General features: G+C 48.9%; 4 protein-coding genes and 1 long non-coding RNA gene across 5 annotated transcripts; 4 read left to right on the top strand and 1 right to left on the bottom strand.

Annotated features, from left to right (window-relative positions):
- Nucleotides 1-357: 357 nt before the first annotated feature.
- LOC102223949 (procollagen-lysine,2-oxoglutarate 5-dioxygenase 3-like) lies at nt 358-6182 on the bottom strand. Its single transcript, XM_005814114.2, has 19 exons — nt 6101-6182; nt 4687-4778; nt 4484-4620; nt 3921-4084; nt 3741-3853; nt 3603-3666; nt 3370-3467; nt 3165-3266; nt 2962-3093; nt 2737-2858; nt 2558-2662; nt 2366-2491; nt 1814-1955; nt 1622-1735; nt 1474-1545; nt 1277-1381; nt 1062-1208; nt 587-712; nt 358-513 (listed from the first exon to the last, which is right to left on the bottom strand). The coding sequence occupies exons 1-19, from the start codon at nt 6180-6182 to the stop codon at nt 358-360; spliced, it is 2199 nt and encodes a 732-aa protein (XP_005814171.1).
- Nucleotides 6183-6581: 399 nt separating this feature from the next.
- LOC111610941 lies at nt 6582-9194 on the top strand. Its single transcript, XR_002753824.1, has 4 exons — nt 6582-7151; nt 7394-7495; nt 7861-8014; nt 8093-9194. It is a non-coding gene; the product is annotated as an uncharacterized LOC111610941 (long non-coding RNA).
- Nucleotides 9195-10306: 1112 nt separating this feature from the next.
- On the top strand, nt 10307-12876 carry LOC102233887 (cytochrome b5 domain-containing protein 1). The gene is made up of 4 exons (XM_005815933.2): nt 10307-10653; nt 11488-11564; nt 11707-11925; nt 12363-12876. Exons 1-4 carry the CDS (start codon nt 10530-10532, stop codon nt 12591-12593), a joined length of 651 nt encoding a protein of 216 aa, XP_005815990.1. The 5' UTR covers nt 10307-10529; the 3' UTR covers nt 12594-12876.
- Nucleotides 12877-13293: 417 nt separating this feature from the next.
- Nucleotides 13294-16733, top strand: LOC102232936 (C-type lectin domain family 10 member A-like). The gene is made up of 9 exons (XM_014475271.2): nt 13294-13781; nt 13859-13947; nt 14048-14155; nt 14879-14977; nt 15122-15187; nt 15296-15388; nt 15462-15616; nt 16221-16330; nt 16456-16733. Exons 2-9 carry the CDS (start codon nt 13893-13895, stop codon nt 16610-16612), a joined length of 843 nt encoding a protein of 280 aa, XP_014330757.2. The 5' UTR covers nt 13294-13781; nt 13859-13892; the 3' UTR covers nt 16613-16733.
- Nucleotides 16734-16860: 127 nt separating this feature from the next.
- On the top strand, nt 16861-22573 carry LOC102233376 (asialoglycoprotein receptor 2-like). Its single transcript, XM_023346082.1, is given in 9 exon segments — nt 16861-16986; nt 17069-17176; nt 17757-17846; nt 17911-17976; nt 18038-18130; nt 18449-18609; nt 18710-18819; nt 22267-22378; nt 22380-22573. Coding segments are annotated over 9 exon segments (909 nt in total). The 5' UTR covers nt 16861-16928; the 3' UTR covers nt 22491-22573.
- The last annotated feature ends 488 nt before the right edge of the window (nt 22574-23061 follow it).

The following is a 23061-nucleotide window of genomic DNA, read 5'->3' as shown; positions in this document are numbered from 1 at the left end:
GAGCGTCACCATGGTAACCTGCTGCAGGTTACCATGGTGACGGAGCACCCCTGCTGGACAGAGGGAGCTGCAGTGATGAGTTCAAGTCCCGATGTGCATCTGAACACACACACACACCTGGAGTGTCTTCTTGCATAGACTCAGGTAAGGCATCATGGTGACCTCTAATTAAAGACTCTTATTGTGAAAAGCCCGGCCACGATGTGTTCAGGGCCAGGAAGTGTGACGTGTTTTTCTGTCTGTTTGATGCTGATGATGCGTTCAGGTTCCAGTCGGAGAACCATGAACAGCGGAAAAGCAGAAACCCGTATGACGCGTTCAGGTCCACCATCACACATTCACACCCCCCCGAGGTCATCAGGGGTCGACGAAGGCCACCATGATGTAGCGGGTGCCCTGGGTGGTGGGCAGGCCCTCGTGGTAGTGGGTGAGGCGGCCGGGATGCATGAAGGACCAGCCCTTCCTGGGAGACTCCACCTTACAGTCGTAGCGCAGGAACCTGCAGCCTCCACCCTGGAAAACACAGGTAGGTAGAGGTCAGGTAGGGGTCAGGTAGAGGTCAGGTAGGGGTCAGACAGAGGGGTACCTGGTAGTCGACGCCCTTCCTGTTCAGGGCGATGTTGATGGTGAAGGTGGACGAGTCGTGATGCGGCCGCAGAGACGGCTGCTCGTTTGGACGGTACCGGACCACAAAGTTCATGATGGAGTGGGCCTGGGGGGGGGATTAGCATGCTAGCTTAAAGTTTGCACTACAATGCTAGCATTTATAAAGAATTAGTTTTACTTTCATGCTAACATCAGCATGCTAATGTTTTCACAAACTGAATGCAGGAAAGGAAAAAAACTCAATAAAAGTGATTAAAAAATAAACATAACAGAAAAGTTTCTGGTTCTGGGAGGATCAGAAAACTATAAACCTAAAGGTTCCCCAGAACTGGCTCCGGTCCGACCTCAGGGTAGCAGCCCCAGGCCTGGTTGGGTTCTAACCTTACAGTACCACCTCCAGGCCCGGTTGGGTTCCTACCTTGGGGTACCACCTCCAGGCCCGGTTGGGTTCCTACCTTGGGGTAGTATCCAGGGTACAGCTTCTCGGTGACGGGGGCGATGTAATCCTTGAGGAACTTGAGCCATTCCTTCTCGAAGCCGATCTGGTTCATGTGGATGTCCACGGTGGGGACGTTCTCATAGCCGCCGGCCAGACGCTCGTCCTGGAGGGACAGAACCAGAACCGGTCAGGCCCCTGAGGAACCTCATGGCTCTCAGGAAGCGGCGGTACCTTGTGGGACCCTCCGGACCACTGGCCGTTGTCCTCCATGGTCTCCACCAGATGGTCACACATCTTTTCAGAGAAGGCCGGGAACCAGTAGACATCTGGACAGGGCTGGAGGACACAACAGAGGACGTTAGAGACCCAGATGACACCAGAACCGCCTGGCTCTGGCCCACAGCCCGGTCCAGTTCCCGCTCCGGTACCTGCTCCACCATGCCGCTGGCCTCCTCAAAGATCTTGGAGTAGTTCTCGTGGACGTACTTCTCCCTCCAGTCCTGCAGGGACAGAGACAGACAGACTCAGTCCCAGCCGTCCCACCAGAACCCGGTGGACCTCCGGTCCAGTTCTGACCAGCGGGTTGTCGAAGATCTGCCACATGTCCGGATGGAGTCTGGAGGTGTTGAAGGTGGCGGACGCCACCAGCCGGCCGAACTCGTCTCGGTTGGAGACGAACATGAAGATGCCCTGAGGACACACGGTGGCGCCGGTGAGTCCGGTCCAGAGGAATCAGACCGGGTTCTGGTACAAAGCCCGTGGCGTTACCTGGTCTCTGATGGTTCTGCAGAACACCATGTCCGGGTCCATTCCTTCGTCCACAAACAGGCTGACCTGGGAGAGTTTGGACCGCAGGACGCTGCCCTTCACCAGGTAGACCTGGGTGATGTAGGGGACGTTCCAGAGCCCGCTGGGGACAGAGACGGGTCAGAACCGGTCCAAACAGAACCGGTCCCAACACAGAGACGGGTCAGAACCGGTCCAAACAGAACCGGTCCCAACACAGAGACCGGGTAAGAACCGGTCCAAACAGAACCAATCCCAACAGAGACCAGGTCAGAGACAGAACAGAACCGGTCCAAACAGAACCAGTCCCAACACAGAGACCGGGTCAGAGACAGAACAGAACCGGTCCAAATAGAACCGGTCCAAACAGAACAGAACCGGTACAAACACAGGTCAGAACTGACATCACTTCCTGTCCCGCCCACTCTGGTTCTGACTGGACCATCAGAACCTGATCGTATGATCCAGACCTGACCAGAACCTCCCAGCGGTGAGGTCCGGGTCCGTTACCGTGGCGACAGCAGCAGGACTTACACCCTCTTGCCCTGGACGATCTCGATGTAATCCTCGGAGCGCGAGTAGAACCCGTCCGGACTCAGAGCGCCCCAGAAGTTACTCCACAGTTTGCCGTGTTTGGACAGCATGGGGGCGATGACGGACCTGGGGCAGAACACGGAGTTAGAGCGGCCCCCGACCCAGACAGAACCGGGCCGAACCAGAACCTACTTGTTCTCCTCCATGAGGATCCGCAGCGTGTCCGGGTTGGTCAGCGCCACGTCCGAGTCGATGCTGAAGAAGTAATCGCAGCCCGGGTTCTTCTGGCACGCCTCGCTGCACACACAGGGAGGGGTTAGAGCCGTCCAGAACCAGAACCGGTCCAGACCCGGCTCTGGTTCAGGACTCACATCGCCATGGTTCTGGCCTTCTCCTCCGGCAGGTTCTCCTCAGGTCCCACCAGAACCGCATCCGGGAACAGAACCCTGTGGCGCTCCCAGAACCGCTGGATGTGTTGCTCATGGTACACCACCTGCAGGACAGGACGGGTCAGAACCAGAACCAGAACCGGGTCCAGAACCAGAACCAGAGCCGGGTCCAGAACCAGAACCAGAGCCGGGTCCGGCGGGCCGTACGTTGTTGTGGATGAAGAGGCGGATCCGAGTCTTGGGGTAGTTCATGGTGACCAGACGCTGCAGGAACTCGTCCAGGAAGGGAGTCGGATGTTCGATGAAGACCGACAGGAAGACCAGAGGGAGGTCTACATCCTGGAGAGAGAGAGGGGGGGAGAGAGAGTCAGACTGGCTCTAATCCCCCCATCAACCCCCCCCCCCCTTACCTGTTGGTCGCCTAGCAACAGCAGGTCGTCGTCGCAGCCTCCACAGCCGTGTTCGTAGGTCCAGGCCGTTGGGACGTAGTTTCCCAGGTAGTTGAGCTGCAGCTGAGGATGGAGACAGGTGTTGCTATGGCAACTGAACGGTACACCGGCTGCACTTCCTGTTGCTGTCACATGGGGCGAGCGGAGCCCTCTGATTGGCCGTTACCTTGGTGGGTCCGTTGCCGTGGATGACCACAGGAAGCGTGTCGTAGGCCACGTTCCTCACTCTGACCTTTGACCTCTCAAACTTCAAGACGACCTCGTCTGGGGAGAGAGAGCCGGGTCAGAACCAGAACCAGCAGCTCTGACCCGGTTCCAGGCCCAATGACTCTCCACCAGAACCACTGAGGTCCAGTCTGGAAGGGTCCAGAACCGGTACAGAACCGTCCAGAGACTCACCGATGGCTCCGTTGAGGTTCTGGAAGATCCTGGATCGGTGGTCCAGAGTCATGTTGAACCGGGTCTGAAACACACCACAACATCAGTCGGGTTCTGTCCGACTGCTCCCGCCTCCCGGCCCGGTTCTGACCCGGTTACCCTCTGCTTCTGGTCCAGGTAGATCCGGGTGTAGAACAGCTGGTCGTCGTCGTTGTCCCTGAACTTCCACTGCTGGACGATGGCGGCCAGGTCCGAGGAGAACCCGATGAATCCTGGACAGAACCGCAGGTCAGCGGACCGGCACCGGGACCACAGAACCCCAGGACAGCAGAACCTCACCTCCAGAGTTCAGGTAGCGCTTCCCAGAATGCACCTGGGGGTACTTGGAGGCCAGGCGCTGGTCGGGCCAGCAGAACCCCTCGGCAGAGAAAACGACCCAGTGGCCCAGAGAGGAGAACCGGGTCAGCAGCTCATCTGGACCGGCCGCCAGGATCACATCGTAGCTGCAGAGACGGAACAGAGGCCCGGTTAGGAGGTCCGGTTAGCCAGAACCGAGTCTGACCCGGTTTGACCTGATATCAGGAATATTTAAATAAATTAAATTATTTGTCTCTAAATAAATATTAAATCTTTTTTTGTATTTTAACGAGTCGCTGCCACTTTGATCTAAACCATCCCATAATGCCTCTGGCTGCAGGCTGGTTGCCATGGTGACCCCAGTCTCAGCTCTTCTGACCAGGTTCCCACAGCATGATGCTGCCACCGCCACAGTGAGAACGATCAGAGCATTTCTAAGCCCCGCCCCCTCTGTTAATCAATAAGTAATAAACATCATGAAGTCACTGATCCACCTGCACAGGTGAGTCAGCAGAGAGGAAGAGGAGGAGCAGGATGAAGGCTACCTGTCTACGAACATGACCACCAGCTGCTGCTCCTCCGAGTGCTTCAGCAGCTCCTCCTTCAGCCACCTGACCTTCTGACCTCCGCCCACCGTCCGGGCCACGTCTCCGCCCTTCCACTCCTCCCCCAGGCCCAGCACCTGCCAGAGGTCAGAGGTCAGCGGGGGTTAGCCGGCCCAGACAAAGAGTTCTGGTTCTGGTCTCACCTTCAGGCTGTAGTTGAACTGAGCCGCCGTCTTCACGAAGCGCCTGAAGCCGTCTGTCTTCTCTGTTGCCGCGGTAACGACCAGCAGATTTTCTACACCAGAGACACACATAGAGTCAGTCTAGATGCTGCAGATCTAGAGCTGATCCTCCCTCTGATTGGCTGCTGGAGGCCCCGCCCACACCTGGAGCTGATCCCCGACCTCTGACCTGAACGTCTGGCTGGACGACACGGAGGAGGAACTTATGACATCAGCATTTAATATCGGTCAATACTGATAATTATTGATCTGTTTTCAATATCTGGTATCAGTCCAACTGCCACCATGTTGCCCAGTAGGGGGCAGCGTGTGAGGAGGCGACACGGCTGAGCAGTCAGGGGGTATGAATACTTCTGAACCAGGAGAACACCAGCTGCAAGTCAGGAACGGCTCAACCTCCTCCTGCAGGAGGAGGAGGAAGAGGAGGAAGAGGAGGAGGAGGAGGAGGAGGAGGATGAAGGTGGAGCTGAGGTGAATAAACCTGCTGGTTGTCCTGCAGCTCCAGTTTCTCTGAATGTCTGAAACCAGAAACCTGCAGAGGAAGAGGAGGAGGAGGAGGAGGAAGGCTGATCTGACCCAGAATCAGCTCCTCTACTGTCCTCCAGGTGATCTGCTGGGAACCAGTAGAACCAGAACCAGTAGAACCAGAACCAGACGGACCCCTGCTCAGCAGCTGGGCATCAATAACTCATGCAGTTCTATTCTGCTCCTCACTTATCATTCACTGGATAATAATAATAATAATAATAATAATAATAATAATAATAATAATATTTATTATCATCATCAGTTAAAACAACTGAAACATGATTAAAGAGACTCTCAGATTTAAAACAACAGAATAAGAAACATTTCATCTCTGAATCATGCACACCTGTGGGTTGCCATGGTAACAGTCTTTACCAATAATCCATTTTGTTATAGATCTCTATAACAGTTTAAGTGATGAAGTTTTAAAGACCCAAAAGTTCCGGATCGATCCGGTTTGAAACAATGAAGACTTTTAGGAAAATTCATGTAATAAATTAAGATTAAATACTAAATAGACCAGCAGCGTTAACAACTGGCTGCATGTGAACCGGACCGGTTCTGAAAAGGTCCAGAATGGTTCTGAAGAGCCGTGATTCATCCTAAAACCAGAACTTTCCAGGTTCTACATCCTGATCATAAAATTCCTCCATTTTTATTCAGTTCTGAATACTTAACGTATTTTCCCCTCACATTCCTGCTGATGTCACAGTTTATTTCTGATTTATTAATAATAATATTCTCATTTTTCACAGTTTCACCAGCAGTTTATCTGTTTAGCTCCGGAGCTCCAGCGGCCCACCGTCCTCCTCCTGGCCGACTAGAGCAGCCTGCGGAGCGGCCTTACCTGCTGAGAGCCTCCGCTGTTCGGCCCACGCGGAGCTGAGGAAGCAGACGGCAGTGAGCCAGAGAAGCCGACAGGACGCCATGTGTTCCGCTTGGTGACCCGGTTAGAACCCGTTCGGTTTGGCAGAACAGAACCGTTAGTTTATCCGCTTCTTCTCTCAGACTCTGTCAGCTTCCTACGGTCCAAATATCGCGATGAATCAGCAACGAGATGTCCCAACATCAACACAGACCGCAGCGGACAGCAGTTCTCGGGGTTCAGCCAATCAGCAGCCCAGAATGTTTGAGTGACACGGTGCTGAGCCAATCAGCAGTCGACAGATGGAATTGGTGGGAGAGAGGGGTTTTGTTCAGATTTGTCCAACTGGAGAAACTTCGTGAAAAAGATCTGAATCTGTGCCACGTGTGTGACATTCCACGGAAAGGGAGACAAGGAGAGAGGGGGTTAAAATGAGACCGTAAAACACCAATACGTAGAGGAACATTGATTATTTATTATTTATAGTGTTTATTTCAGTTTGAGATGATTCTGGCTTACAGTTAATGAAGAAATAGACATCAGTTTATCAGCAATAATTTAAGATTTTATAAATAAAACAAAGAGGTGAGAAGGGAAACAGGCATCACTATCCACAATAACTAACAATTCTGAATTAATACGAGCTGGAACAACATTTAATTCCCCTTTCGGATCAATGACATATTTTTTTTGTTTAATTTTGGTGGGTTCTGGTGTTTCACTACAACTCCCATCAGCCCCCTCGGTCTGCAGCCAGGAAGGTAAACAAACCGAGTGGCAACCGCGAGAAGGACCTCGCTGCAGCAAACAGAAAGGGGCGGGGACGGACCTTTCCGTCAGTCCCATACCTTATTTGGAAATGGGACTATTGCATTCCGGAAATGAAGGGGGCGCTATTTTCATAATCACTAGTATAAATACCTTAAGACGCGGAGTTAAGAGGAACAGAAGAAGAAAGAAAGAAGTTTGAGAGGTTCTTCCTCTGGTGTTCGGCTCACGATCAACAATGCAAAACTCACAAAGTCAACAAAAGGTATTTTTATCTTCTTAACATTTTTTCACATAGTAAATCAATACGCTTTTCTAGATTAGGTTGAAAATATAATTAAGAGCAAGTGAAATTCGTAATTCATACAGGGGAAGGCTAATTTTAGCATGTAGCATAGCTAATTATTATCCCGCAGGGCACCATTAGATAAAAATAGAAAAGTAGATAACATGTATAATTGAGAAATGTATTTTATGCTCAAACTGTTTTTTATTTTCATTATACAGATCCACGTATCTATTTGCAACATGAACATAAATACTGCTGTCCCTTTTGCTAATACAAGCTACAGAACCATTTAGCACAAACTGCTATAGTTCAACATAACGGTATGTATAACTACACTTGAAAAATATAAAATATGTTTTACATACTTACCAGTTTTCTAGTGTTTCTCTTTTATTTTTAAAGGTTGATCTTTTTTAAATATGTTTTGTACACCAATGTTAAATTTCTGGAAAGTCTAATATATTTTATAAACTAACAGCAGCCATTATAGTTGGGTGTAGTACCCAGATGTGATACTCTAATGACGAGTAGCACTACTTCAATATAGTTTTAGTAAGTAACTGCAATAAACTACACAAGTAAGAGTAACAAAGTATTTGGTGAAATGGATATTATTAACTACTGTTTTACTGATCATAATGTGCAATGTGATTTTTTATTTTGTTTGGTTTTTTGTTATTTTCAGATGCCTCTGAATGTTCTTGAAGCTGTTCTCCAGGAGGTGGCGCTAGCACAGGGAGACTCAGCTTATCTCACCTTGGCATTGACCTGCAAGTGCTTTGAAGCCGTTGAGTCTGAGCCAGTTTTCAGGAAGAAGACTCACTTTGCTTGGCTGGATGGTAAGGACCTTTGACTTTTTTCACCTAAAACATGTGAAATTAGATTTCAACTACATGAAATCGATTTTTCATTAACAGGTGAGATCAACTGGGGCAAATTTTCAAAAAACATTCACGGCAGAAAACCGGATTCCTTTTGCGGTTGTAACGTGTTCTTCCTGCAACCGGTAATATAAAGACTGTGGGCTTCACCGGCGATGGAAGACGAGGAGAGTACCCTGGTTACTACTGTGATGGCCGACCTGGACACTGCACTGACTGTCAATACTGAATGCAAGGAGAATATTAGTTGCTTTCCTCAGTCTTTCACACATTTCAGTTGTCACACATTGTTCGTTTTTTTTGTGACATGCCATTTTAAATCATTTCTGCTAAATAATTTTTGACTTGTGCAGTCATCCTTTTTAATAATGTGTTCTTTCAATATTATTTACATTTTTGAATGTTCCTTTTGTTGTAGCTCAGTTGATTTGCATTATTTAGTTTTCATAGAAATGGTGCCGTTTCCACACAAAGTTACATTGTGGCTGTAATTTGTTGGAGAGAGTAGAACCAATAAAGTAGTTGTAAATATATTGTAACAGCGTTGTTTAACAATAGGATAACCTTGTTTTAAAAATTTTAAATGCAAGCAAAGCTAATAACTTGCAATATTTTATATGTGTAAATACAATGTTTCCTATACATTTTGAACAATGACTGGAATCAATACAAATTTTTTTACAAACCTGACATACAGCCAAGTTGTTTATGTTTTAACAGTCAGAATCAACTGTTGGGGTTTTTTGTAATAAAGTAGCACATACAGAAACATATTGTTCGGTTACAAACAAGATTAAACGAGCAGAGCGAAGGTGTAGTCGGGGTGGAGGTGATGGAAGCTCAGATGAGGAGCAGTTGCACACATCAAGCCGGACTTTATGAAGGGTGGAGGAGATGAGCCCGGCGCCGTTAGGCTGGGATGGAGACACATGATCAGGTGATTGGCTGAGCAGCTGAGATGAAGACAGTTATAGTTAGAATTTACACATTGGTTTAATTTATGTAACCAGTGACTTTATTCAAAAAGGTTTTCATATAGAACAAAGATCATTCTCTCTGGCAGTTACCAGTGCAGTGTCTACTGCCGGGGTCCGAGCGCCAAAGATTATTTCTTGTCAAATAAACTTTCTAAAACTTTCTCTCTGTGTGAGTCTTTCCAGGTTGAAGCTACATTTAAAGTTTTAATTAATCTCTTTGGGTTTTGCAACAATTGGATATTTAAGGGCTTTATTTTATGAATCGATTGCAATTGATAGAATTGATATGGAATTTATAAATGGAATAGTGGGACACCAATCAGTTTACTGGTTGAACTGGAGTCCTTATAGCAAAAGTTTCCAATGAGACATTATGGTAAACAATGATAATAGCTGAGCCAGGTCACCTGCAACCAAAAATATTCTAGTTTTCTGAACTTCACTTGTTAGAAGTTCAAAAGTCCTTTGGTTTGTTTGTAAATTATATTCACAATGTGAATAATAAGAAAAATATTTGGCAAATAAACAATAAAAGTGCGCTGGGAATGGACGTACTAAGTTGGCCAAAATTGTTGACTAAATGTTTTACAGACCAAACCTCTTTACCATCTAGTTCTTATTTAATAAGCCAGAGGCTATTATATTTTAGATTTTAACTTATTTATTTTAAGAGTACCATTCACAACATCAAAATATATTATTTGAACTTCATTTGTTTATATCTGTTTTCTTAATCTGCGATGGACTGGCGATCTGTCCAGGGTCAGCAGCCCTCATGACCCACTATAGGGATAATTCATGATAATTAATGGATGGATAAATGTGCTCTTAATGTAATGTACATTTGTCTCCAAAATATTGATTTGATTCATGTTTTATTACTTTTGTTTGAGATAGATTGGGTGTAAGGATAGATAAATACATCTCCATAATGTTTCCTTATTGCTTATTCTAGATTGTTTGTTACTAATATAATTTTAAATAAAGGTTTAATAAAGATTTGGAAATAAAAAAGTGACTTACCACGTGACAGACATACCACGTGACATATCACGTTTTGTAGCCATTTTTTTACTATTTAATTTGTATTTTTAATGTTGAAAGTGTTCTTGGGTGTTTTAAAAGGCGTTGTCAAATAAAATACGTTATTATTAGTATAATTATTATAACACGATCGGTACAGGAAATAGTGTCACTAGCGCCCCCTTCATTTCCGGAATGAAATAGTCCCATTTCCATATAAGGTATGAGACGGACAGTGGTCCGTCCCCACCATTTCCATATAAGGTATGAGACTGACAGTTGTCCGACCCCGCCCCATTCTGTTTGCTGCAGCGAGGTGTACTTGGCAACCGCCGTACCTCCTGTTGTCATGGCAACGCAACTGCTGAGAGCGAAAACTTCTTCCTGACAGTTTAACCGAGCCCGAACTGCCCGGTTTGTCCCAGTTCAACCCGGTTTGTCCCAGTTTATCCGTTTGGTTTCAGCCCGTTCAGATGAAGAAGCGGCCCCGGTTCTTCACCCCCGCGGAGGTGGCCTCTCACTTCACGGCGGGCGACCTGTGGGTGTCCTTCCTGGGCAAAGTGTGCGACCTGACCCCGCTGATGAAGCAGCACTCAGGTGAGTTCCGGCTGCAGGTGTTGGATGGGTGTTCTGGTTCAAACTGGGCCCCAGGCCGAGCTCAGACCGGATGTGACGGTGAACCTGTGAGAAAATAATAAAATAATACAAAATGTGTTCAGCTCATAAAGAAAACAAACAGCTACGTTACAGAATATCAATTACTGGATTAGTAGTAGTAATGTGATTATAACTTTTTAAATTTTTGACAAAACAAATTTATCCTGGTCTCATAAGAAGAAAATTAATGGAAAATAAAATTAATATCTACATTTTCAGGTTTGTTCTCCCACCAAAATATAAAGAAACAAATTTGAAAACTCAAACTTTCTGACCTTCACATCTCTTCTCCTCTCAAATGGTTTTATAGGGAAAGAAATCTGATAAACAGTTGAATATTTTATTAATAACATGAGGATTTGAAAATGTGGCTAATGTAAGCATTTATGATTTATTGCTAAACAGGAACTTCATCTTTTGAAACTTTCCTTGGACAAAGTTTAAAAACCAAAAATCGTTTTCATCACTTCCCAGTTAACGTAAGCCTCTCTCCATGTAGTTTATTAATAATTCTGTTTTATTTATATTTCTGCTCCTGTGGTGTACAGATATGTTTATTTATTCTTTTTAAAGGAATCCATAACCTAAAACTTGTTTTACTTGACATGTTAACAGATGGAATATTTTATAATTATGAGGAGATTTGATTGAATTTATGTTGATATGAATATTTTGTTTTGTCGACCATCTGAGTCATGGACCTTGGTTGACCCCGGTTGACCCCAGCTGACCCCGGTTGACCTTGGTTGACCTTGGCGGTGTTCCCCTCTGCAGGTGACGTGCTGCTGCTGCCCATCATGGAGTGTGCTGGGAAGGACATCAGCAGCTGGTTCGACCCAAAAACCAGAGACGTGAGTTTTATTTTGTCCAGCCCCTTTACTCTGATACCTTCAGTGAAACCAGCTGAAGTCGCTGGTTTGGCTTCCATCATGGATGTATTTCAGCAGTGACCTTTGACCCTGCTGGGAGCTGAGCTGTTCCTGGTTTTTCCAGATCCTGAGGTTTGTGGACCCTGTGACGTGCTGCGAGCGGTACTACACCCCCAGGGGGCGCTTCGTGCACACGCCGCCCAGCGGGCCGAGCTCCGACTGGGACACGGACCTGGGCCAGCCCTGGTGGAAGGAACGCCGCTACGAGGTGGGGCTGCTGTCGGCCAAGACGCGCTGGATCCGCGTGGTCAACACGCTGACGTCACAGGAGCAGCTGCTGGAGGTGAGAGAGGCCCAGTGCACTATGGGTAATGGAGTCTGTCCTGTGAAGCTCACAGTGCATCCTGGGTAACGTAGTGAAGCTCTCAGTGCATCCTGGGTAACATAGCGAAGCTCTCAGTGCATCCTGGGTAACGTAGTGAAGCTCAGTGCATCCTGGGTAACGTAGTGAAGCTCTCAGTGCATCCTGGGTAACATAGCGAAGCTCAGTGCATCCTGGGTAATGTAGTGAAGCTCTCAGTGCATCCTGGGTAACGTAGTGAAGCTCTCAGTGCATCCTGGGTAACGTAGTGAAGCTCTCAGTGCATCCTGGGTAACGTAGTGAAGCTCTCAGTGCATCCTGGGTAACGTAGTGAAGCTCAGTGCATCCTGGGTAACATAGCGAAGCTCTCAGTGCATCCTGGGTAACGTAGTGAAGCTCAGCCGGCCTGCCCTCTTCAGGTGTGCTCGGAGGAGACCCTGGAGGAGATCCTGCAGCGCTACCTGCGCCACAACGCCCACGCCAACAGCTACACCTGGAAGTACCACGGAGTCGTCCTGGACATGCAGAAGACGCTGAGCAATAACGGCGTCACGGATGACGACCAGGAGCTGGAGCAGCTCAGGATGGACCGCGACCTCTTCGTCCCCGCTATCCTGCTCTACTTCAACGACGACCTCACCGAGGGATGACCTCATCGCTGTGACATCACATTAAACTTCCTGCTGCTGCACCTGGCAGGTCCTGTCATCTCAACCTCCAGGCCTTCCAGGGCCGGCCCCAGGCTCTCTGGGGCCCAGGCAGATTTTAATCTGGCCCCAGACCAGCATGTTCACACCAGATGCTCCATCACTCCTCACACCATGCAGCTAACCTGCTACTGTTAGCATCATCCATGATTAGCTGACATCATAACGGTGTTGGTGTTAGCATAATGCACTGCAAAAACACTCAATAAAAAGCTTTTTAGTTTGATTTCTATTGCAAATATCTCAGCACACTTAGAATAAAACAAAATTAACTTACAAATAACCTCTTAATTTTTTCACTGATAAGAAGTTTTATAAGTGAAATAATTAAATAATAAGTTTTGTCTTATTTCAAATGTACTCAGACTAGAAACTAAACTTAATACTTGGTAAGATTTTGTGTTTTTACAGTGCAGGAAAAACAAACTAGTAAAATGCTGTAATCAGCTTTCTGAGGCGGAGTGGTGATGAATGTGGAGGCACAATCAGCAGACAAACACTGATATTAAACAAGTTTAGTATCATTTTAAAAATTTAACCAGACGTGTAAAATGGTCAAAACCTGAAATCGCAACAAAATAAAATCAAAAACATTTAGATTATATTCTGACATGAAACTCAACAGCTGGAGAACTTCACCTGGTTTCTGTGTGAAAACATGAAGGGAACCCAAAGCTGAGCTGATGGATTAAAACATGCTGGGGGTCCGGGCCCCTCGTGGCCCCCTCCGTCTGCAGGCCTGGCTTCTCCAGGTCAGGAAGCTCTGTACTGAGCCAGGGGTCAGAGGTCAGGGCGTGTCTCTGCAGAACCTCCGGGTGGTTTAGGGAAGCGAGGCCTGCAGAACGTTTCCTTCCTCTGCAATCTGTCCTGCTGAAAACGAGAAGCTGAGGAGATTCAGTGGAAGGAGAAACTCTGGCCACACAGCGGGCGAGAGAGAGGGGGAGAGAGAGAGGGCGAGAGAGTGACAGAGAGAGAGAAAAACAGAGACGTTACAAAACCACAAAGTGCTGAGCAGACGGTTCCTGCTGGGAGGAGGAGGAGCTGCAGGAGGTTCTGGACTCGGCCGGTCAGATTCCTCCAGAGACGGACCGAAGAGACGCTGCGTCTCGCTCATCTCCAGGTGTTCAACAGGTGAGACACCAGCAGGAGGCGCCGGTCCTGTCCTCCTGTCCTCCTGCTGTAACGTTCTGATTGTTCTGCCAATGCAGCTCCAAAGACTGAAGACAGAAGAGCGTCTCCGCCATGTTCAACAGCTTCAGGGACAAGGACATGGACACCTGCACCCTCTGGGTCAAAGGTCAGAGGGGGACAGAGAGGGTGGAGGATGGTTTCTGCTTTTCCTGCCTCCAATGACCTGCCTGTCCTCCTGTCTGTCCTCCTGTCTGTCCCCGTCCCAGAGAGTCCTCCTGGCTCTGTCTCCGGTCTCTTCAGGTTCAGGCGCTGGCTGTTTCCCGCTCTGATGGTTGCCGTGGTGTTCGTCCTGATCCTGGTTCTGGGAGTCACCAGTGAGTACACACACACACACACACACACACACACACACACACACACACACACACACACACACACACACACACACACACACGGTGGACCAGGAGGAACCAGACCCAACGGTCCTTCCTGGTGTTCAGTCGTTGAACCATGTGGCTTCCTGCTGGATCAGAACTTGTTGGTTCTGTTGGGTCCGGTTTGCTGACTGCTCTGTGTGTCTGTCTTGCTAACAACCAACAACGTGAGGACATTTTCCACAGCAGGACTGGGTTGGAACGACCCGGTTGGAACGACCCGGTTGGAACGACCCGGTTGTTCACAGGAACAGACAGGCCAACGTTGTTCAGCTGAGAGCAGCAGGCTGCGCTGCACACAGCACTGATGTCAGACGCACTCTGACACGTACTTCCTGTGAAAACAACATGGCTCCTCCACAGCTTCCTGCTGCTGATGTGAGGAGCGGCCATTTTGAAATGCAAAGTCGGCCTTACAAATCCTAACATAGGAAAGTCGGAGCTGCTCCCAGGTTCCAAGGGAAATCACATTTTTCCAACTGGGAAGTCAGAATTTCCCAGTTCCAGGTACAACTGGAGCACAGTAAAGGTATGAGTTAAGGTCTAGGGTCAAAGGTCAGGTGTAAACCATAGAAATGAATCAAAGTATAAGGAAAACCCTTTCTAAGATGGAGAAACAGCACGTTTATGTGTGTGTGTGTGTGTGTGTGTGTGTGTGTCCAGACACAAAGACATCCAGCCGGTTGTGGACTGCAGAGGAGGACATGTCCATCCTGGCTGACAGGATGGAGTCCCTGAACGCATCGCTGCAGCAGAGTCACGGTACAGGAAGCTCTGCCATCGCTGCTGGCCTTTCACAATAAAAGCACAGCACTATAACAGACCAGGAAGTGGTTGAATGTCTAGTTCTGGTTCTGGTTCTGGTTCCGTTAAACCCACTGAGATTCTGAATGTTTTGTCTTCCAGAGTCCATTAAAGACCTTCAACACCTGCAGTGGTCCATTCAGGACAACAAGGACCGGCTGGCCTCAGGTCAGTGTCCAGAACCCGACCAGAACCTCACCAGAACCCGATCAGAACTTGAACAGACCCTCACTAGTATCTGAGTAGAACCTGAACAGAACCTGTGTGTGTGTCCAGTGTCTGCAGCCCTGCAGCAGCTGGCGGTTCTGGACTCTCTGAGCCGGGCCGTGGACGGGCTGAAATGTTCCCTGGAGCGGATCGTCAGCAACAGTACGGACCCTCAGAGAGACGTCTGTCCTCTGTCCCGTCTGTCCTGGTGTCTCAGTGTCTCTGTGTGTCCCAGGCTCAGCGACCGGACCGTGCTGTCCCCTGGACTGGACCCGGCTCGGGTCGGACTGCTACTTCTTCAGCCAGCAGCACCTGAACTGGAACCAGTCCAAGAGCTGGTGTGAGAGGAAGAGCGCTCACCTGCTGATCCTGCACAGCAACCAGGAGTGGGTGAGAAAACTTAGTGGAGGATGAACTCTGGAGGCAGCATGCTAGCATGCTAGCTAGCTCTGCTCAGCAGAAAGGCTTCATCCATGTTGTAGCTCAACGTGGATGAAACCAGCAGCCGAGGTCTATAGCGTGTCAAACATCCGGTTTCATGACAAGTCCAGAACCTTCCTGGGGCCCCGGAGCCCACAGGACCATGACCCCTGACCCCGCAGGTCAGAAGAGTTATTATAGAAGATCAGCTGTTCTGTGACAACAAAGGGACCAAAGTTATCCCTGCCAGGAGCCGGGGGACCAACCGGGGGACCAACCTGGGGACCAACCTGGGATACAACCGGGGGACCAACCGGGGATCCAACCTGGGGTCCAACCGGGGGACCAACCTGGGGTCCAACCAGGGGACCAACCTGGGGTCCAACCGGGGGTCCAACCGGGGGACCAACCTGGGATCCAACCGGGGGACCAACCGGGGATCCAACCGGGGATCCAACTGGGGGTCCAACCCCTCCCCTCTGAACCTGGGGGTAGATGTGTCTCTGTCCAGCTCGTCTCCTGTGTGTCCGCCATCTTGTTGGCATCCATCATGTCTGCTCTCTGTTCTGTGCAGGACTTTGTGACCAAGAAGTCGGTTCCTGACTTGTACTGGGTCGGCTTGACTGATGGGAGAACTGGGAGGTGGGAATGGGTGAACCAGACCCCTTACACCATAGAGCGCAGGTACGTCTGGACACCTGGACGTCTGGACACCTGGACGTCTTCCAGCCAACGTCTCTGTGTAGGGTTTCATTCAGCTGTCTGACCGAGGTGTGTGTGTGTGTGTGTGTGTGTGTGTGTGTCTCCAGGCGGTGGGTTCCCGGCCAGCCCGATGCCTGGACCGGTCACGGTATGGGTCCTGAAGATGAAGACTGCGCTCATCTCCATAGCAACGGGCGCCTTAACGACATCCACTGCAGCACCACCATGCGCTTCATCTGCCAGAGACGCAGCACCAACACCTGAAGACACCTGGACACAGGCTCCGCCCACAACCCAGAGCGGACCGGAGCAGTTAGAGACTCAGACACCTGATGATGATGATGATGATGATGATGATGATGTGGCATTAAAGGAACATCTAGAAACTTCAGCTCCTCTCAGTCTCCTCCTTCTTGTTTGTCTTTAGTCAGTTTTCCCAGCAGCTTCTGATGTTTCACCGCACACACACACCCTCACACACACACACACACACACAGCGAGTGTTTTCCGGTCCAAAGTTCTCTCTGGTCGTTGACCTGCAGCTCAGTGTTGGACAGAGAGGAAAACGAGGACAGACATCATGACGACCGAATATCACGACGAGGTTGAGGACGACAGCAGCTCGTTCTGGAACAAAGGTACTGCTGTGGAGTCTGGATCGGGCCAGAACCGGGCCCAGACCGGCTCCGCCGCCACCTAACCTGTCCCTCTGTCCGTCAGAGCCGCGGCCCATCTCCTTCTCGGCCGTCTCCAGGGTCAGGCGCTGGCTCTACCCCGGCCTGGCCGCCGCCTTCGTCCTGATTTTCATCGTAGCGGTTGGAATCACCAGTGAGTACGTCCCAGTGTTCCAGTACGTCCCAGTGTTCCCATCAGCTCCTGGTGGACGTCTTGTCCTCCCAGGGCGTCCAGCAGACGGTGTCCAGCAGACGTCCTCTGCTCTTTGCTGTCCTAATGCTTCTGGAGGAATCTGAGATCACCTGGTTTATGGTTTGACCTTTAGCTTCTGAAGCTCAGCAGCTTTGACCTCAGAGACTTTAACTGGACCAGAGTCGTTGCCAGAACTGGTCTGGAGGCAGAACCTGTTCTAGACGGCCGGACCTGAAGGTCAGGAAAGTTTCAGTGAGGCTAACGAGACGCTAGCAGCAGAGAAGGAAGCTACACAGCCTGGCTGAAGCAGAGCTAGGCTACAACTAGAGAGACTAGAGAGGGACAACCTGAGCTCTCTGGGAGAACTTAGCAACCATCAGGCAGGTGTTCACACCTGGCAGGTAGAGCCAATGAGGTTGGAGGAACACCTGGCAGGTAGAGCCAATGAGGTTGGAGGAACACCTGGCAGGTAGAAGCAGCAGCAGGTGGTGTAGCTCCGCCTCCTCCATGTGGTTCTGAGGTTCCTCATGTCTGTGTGCAGACAGCAGCACGCTGAGCCGGCTCTGGTCCGTGGAGAAAGCGTTGTCCAACCAGACGGAGTGGCTGATGTCCGCCCAGCGGCTCGCTGCAGGTAGCACACCTGTCCAGGTAACCTTGACCCGTCTCTGTCCTCCTGACTCTGCTGTCCAACGCAGACGCAGCTAAAGATGCTCAGAGGCTCAAGTTCTCTGTGGAGAGCAACAAGGAGCAGCTGACCTCAGGTAACCCCAGACTCAGAACCAACACCTGGAAACATCTGCTGACCTCTGACCCTGTCCTCAGTGTCTGAAGGCCTGAAGCAGCTGTCCACCCTGGACACCATCAGCAGGACGGTGGCCAAGCTGAAATGTTCCCTGGAGCGCTTCATCAACAACGGTCAGTCCCACTGGTCAGACTGGGACAGTCCCAGTCTGACCCTTGGTGCTACTGGGAGACCAGGACGCTCTGATGGACTCTGTCCTCATAACGTCCTCTGACAATGTCCTCATCTGCTCACCGTCCAAGGACGTCCAGGTTCTGGTTCTGTCCTCTCTGTCCCAGGCTCTGGTTCTGTTACTGTCCTCTGTGTCCCAGGCTCTGGTTCTGTTACTGTCCTCTGTGTCCCAGGTTCTGGTTCTGTCCTCTCTGTCCCAGGCTCTGGTTCTGTCCTCTCTGTCCCAGGTTCAGGTTCTGTTACTGTCCTCTGTGTCCCAGGTTCTGGTTCCGTCTCTGACGGCTGCTGTCCTCTGGGTTGGGAGACGTTCGGGTCCAGCTGTTACCTGTTCAGCAGGTCGGTTCTGTCGTGGCACGAGGCCAGGGATTGGTGCAACGGACACGAGTCTCACCTGGTCATCCTGATGAGCGATGAAGAATGGGTGAGACAACCTGTCCGCCGTTTGGACCTGCTGAGGACAAAGTGATGAGCAGGTGGATAAATCTGTAGAACCGTTTTCTGAACGCGTCTCGTTGGTCCAGGACTTTGTGACCCGTTTCTCTGCCGGGTCGTTCTACTGGGTCGGTCTGACGGACGAGAAGTCCGGCAGGTGGGAGTGGGTCAACCAGACGCCGTACGTCATGAACCGCAGGTACGACCTGGAGTCCAGCATCACCTGGACCTCCGCTCGGTGGCACCGCAGTGGGGCGCCGCCCTGCAGGGGGCGCCAACACGATGTGGGACATTTTTCTTCCTTTCTGCTGTTTGTGTCTGAATGAAACGATCAATAACAGAGGAAGAGCTGAGGAGGAGGAGGAGCTCCTTCACTTCCTGTTGCCACAGGTCACTGTGAGAACGCTGAGGCGTTTTTATTTTATTTTATTTTATTTGGATGGTAGTGGTGAACTCAACAACAGGGAGCTAAAAACAGATAAAGATGTTGGAGGTTTATGTGAACTTGTGATCGGCGCCCCCTGCTGGTCCATACTAATATGTCCTTACGCTTCCTTATTCATGCACCTATAAAACACAGTAAATCTATTATGGACTTTTATTTTATGTTACATATTACAGCAGGTGATCATCTCAATCACAAAGTTTAATGTGGTAAAATATCTAACGGTTATTTATAGCAGCAGCTCAGATCAATAATCAATCTGAAATCTGGACCAAAACTGTTCAGAGCTGCAGGGACACACTGACCAGGAGGGGGCGCCGCTGCTGAGACCGTTGTGTTTATTATAAACTGACTGAACATGAAGCTCCCGAAACAACTTAAACGTTTCTCAGTGGGAGGAACCGCGCAGCGTGGATTCCTCCGGTACCAGAACCGCTCCAAGGTCCCGTCAGCTCCCAGAGAGTCAGACGCAAATCGCCGCTCCAACGTTAGAAAAATCACATCCTGCGTTGAATTGGCTGCTCTGGGAACTCAAACTGGTTTTCCAGTCGTCATGACAACCCAACAACCCAACAGCAAGCAGATTTTCTTTTCCTGTCAAAGATCTTCATCCACATGGATTAGTTTACAAATTATAATCTGTTTGCAAAAAAAGCTCAATGTGACAGCAAACAGCACCAGATAGAAGTTTTGGACCAGACAGGCGGACCGATGGACCGTCCCGGTGAACCGTCCCGGTGGACCGTCCCGGTGGACCGTCCCGGTGGACCGTCCCGGTGGATCGTCCCGATGGACCGTCCCGGTGGACCGTCCCAATGGACCGTCCCGGTGGACCGTCCCGGTGGACCGTCCCGGTGGACCGTCCCGGTGGACCGTCCCGGTGGACCGTCCCGGTGGACCGTCCAGGTGGACCGTCCCGGTGGATTGTCCCGGTGGACCGTCCCGGTGGACCGTCCCGGTGGATCGTCCCGGTGGATCCAGCCTCAGAGCCTCACTGAACTCTGTGAAGTCCAAACATGGGCACCGAGCGCTGGGTGGTAATCTGTCAGAATGGATGACCAGATTATTCCATCATTGTTTAAGAAAAACAGTCAAAGATGGAAAATATTCAGTCGACAGGAATCAGGAAACATCGTGGATCTTCATCTTCATCTTCATCCAGTGGAAAACTTCCTCAGTCTCTGAGGTTGTTGGTCTTTAGTCACTTTAGTTTTGAGGAAATTCACTCAAACTTCATCATCATCATAAAACATCCCAGCATTTAAAATAATCCAGATTTTAGCCTCATCGTTGTTTCAGCCACAATGTTTAAAGAATGTGGAAAAGTAACTTTAATCAGATTACTGATTACTCCTTGAAAAAGTAACTCAGTCAGATTACTGACTACTTGATTTGGAAAGTAACTAAGTTACATTAAAAGTAACTTTTTAGTTACTTTCAGCAGCTGCTAACAACAACACTGTAAAAATGACATTGATTTTTGACAAAACTTAATTGTAAGTAATTTTATAATAACATCAACAATGTGTCTCCATTTATAAGGTTGAACTGAAGGGGAGATTTTTTAATGGTTACAATAAAAAAACAACATTAGTAATTTGTGCAGTTTTTGTGTTTTCCACTATTGTCTCTAAGAATTTTAACCCCCGACCTCCAGGTTCTGTGTTTGGTGTCAGAGGTCAGAGGTCAGAGCTCCTCCTGCGGCTCCACAGTTCAGATGGCTGCTGCACAGATTAGTGACTCTTATCTTAATATTAATAATTATAACAGCGTTTAGTTGCACAACTTTACGGACTCGTTCATTCGTGGCTGTTTTCAGGTTTATTGCTCTGTTCATATTAGTCTCCATGTTTCCAATGTTCTGGACATCTGGACGTCATTCACAGGTAATAGATTAACTTTAACAGAGACGCAGTGGGACGGATCATCCTGGAAATGATGGACAGGGAGAGTCTGAGTAAAACCAGGTGGAGGTCAGACACATTCTGGGGTTTCTGTCTGTTTATTTCCAAACCCAAATGAGCAACTTCACCTTCAAAAACCAGCCCAGAAAGAGCAACCGTTAAATTTGTTAGCAACTTTAAAAAAACAAAAAAGCCAACAGCCGCTTATAATAATCAGACTTGGTGACAGAAACTCGAAATAGTTCCTGTTTTTCTACCAACAAAATGCACATCTCCCTCTTTGTAAATTACATTGATCTTTGCCAATATAATTGGCAAAGATCAAAAAAGAGATCTGTCCCTCTTTTTATGCACAATAAAAGGTGCATAAAAACAGTTACCAATAAAGGAGAGAAGCCTTGGATCTCACATCACATGGAGCAAACTGTGTTTGTTGTGGCTGCTGGTACCAAAGAGTCTAAGATCCAGTTTACTGGAGGTTCTTCACCGAGGTGTTGGTCAGAGCAACATGAAGTTTGGTTTCAGACTAAATGCTGAAAGGTCAGGAGGTTTCAGCTGGATGGATCAGGAACTGGACCAGAGACCGGATGACCTTCAGAGGGTCTGATGGTTACTGGATGACATCATTAGCAGTGATGTCAGTAACGCATCACATAGGCTGATGTGAAGAACAGAGCAATAAACGTGAAAACAGCCACTAAAGTTGTACAACTAAACGCTGTTATTAATATTAAGTGTCAATAATCTGTGCAGCTGAGCTGTGGAGCCGCAGGAGGAGCTGCGCTACTCTGAGCGCCGCGTCACTCTGAGCGCCGCGTTACTCTGAGCGCCGCGCTCTGACAGCAGACAGGGCCGTAACTCAGAACCTGGAGGCCGGGGAGGAGGGAACTCTAAAATACTATTTATGGTTTTCCAAATAATAGAATCACAAAAACAGGCACAAATTACTGAAGTTTTTTTGTACTGTTGTAAACAATCTTCAGTTCAACCTTATAAATGGAGACACATTGTTGATGTTATTGTTATAAAATAACTTATAATTAAGTTTTGGCAAAGATCAATGTCATTTTCACAGCGTTGTTGTTAGCAGCTGCTGAAAGTAACTAAAAAAGTTACTTTTAATGTAACTTAGTTACTTTCCAAAGCAAGTAGTCAGTAATCTAAGTTACTTTTTCAAGGAGTAATCAGTAATCTGATTAAATTTACTTTTTAAATGTAACTATTCCATCACTGACTGCCAGTTAGCAGATCTAGATCTGCTGAACGTAGATCTGGTGCTTGTGTCTCCGTTGCCCAGGCGATGGAAACCCGGCCAGCCCGACAGTTGGACCGGTCACGGCATGGGACCTGGAGACGAGGACTGCGCTCACATCCACAACGACGGGCGGCTCAACGACCTGCACTGCTCCTCCAGGCTGCGCTACATCTGCCAGAGACACAGCCAGCGCAGCTGAGCCGCCGCCTGCTGCCCCCTGCTGGCCGGGAGCAGAACGAGCCCAACGCTGGTCCTGCTGGTCCTGAGAGACGTCCCAGTTTGACCAGCTTCTCCGTTTCCAGTTGGTTCCTGTTCATGTGTCAAATAAAGACGTTTTAATCCAGGCTGAGTCTGGAGCTCATGTCTCTTCTTACTGGCCTTGGAATAGGCCATTTATCATGTCCCCTGTCTCCTGTGGTGTGTGTGTGTGTGTGTTGGGATGACAGTGTGTCCTGCTACTGTGACATCATAATCTGGATTATTTCCATCAGAGCAGTCTGCTGATGAAGCCCCAGTCCTCTGTAGAGCGCCCCCAGCTGGCTGAGTTTCACTCTGAAACAATCAGAGGCTCGATCATCAGCTGAAGAGTTTAGCATCCTGAGGTGAGTGAACCTTCACTGGAACAGACTGAGTGTCTGTGTGGTGAAGCAGGAGATTAAACAAAACTATTATTGGGTCACCGCTGCATTATGTGAGCAGCAGCAACATGTATGTAGTTTATGAAACCAGGTGCATGATGGGAGCTGTAGTCCTCCGGACCTTCATCCTGAAAGCTGCTGGAGAAACAACTGTAGATCAAGATCTCCATCTTCCTGACAGGAGAACCAGAACTTTCAG

This window comes from Xiphophorus maculatus, chromosome 14 (assembly GCF_002775205.1).
Source record: "Xiphophorus maculatus strain JP 163 A chromosome 14, X_maculatus-5.0-male, whole genome shotgun sequence".
In the NCBI taxonomy this organism is placed as follows: Eukaryota; Metazoa; Chordata; class Actinopteri; order Cyprinodontiformes; family Poeciliidae; genus Xiphophorus; species Xiphophorus maculatus.
Note: the sequence above shows the minus strand (reverse complement) of the source record. Positions and strands in the feature narration are given on the sequence as shown.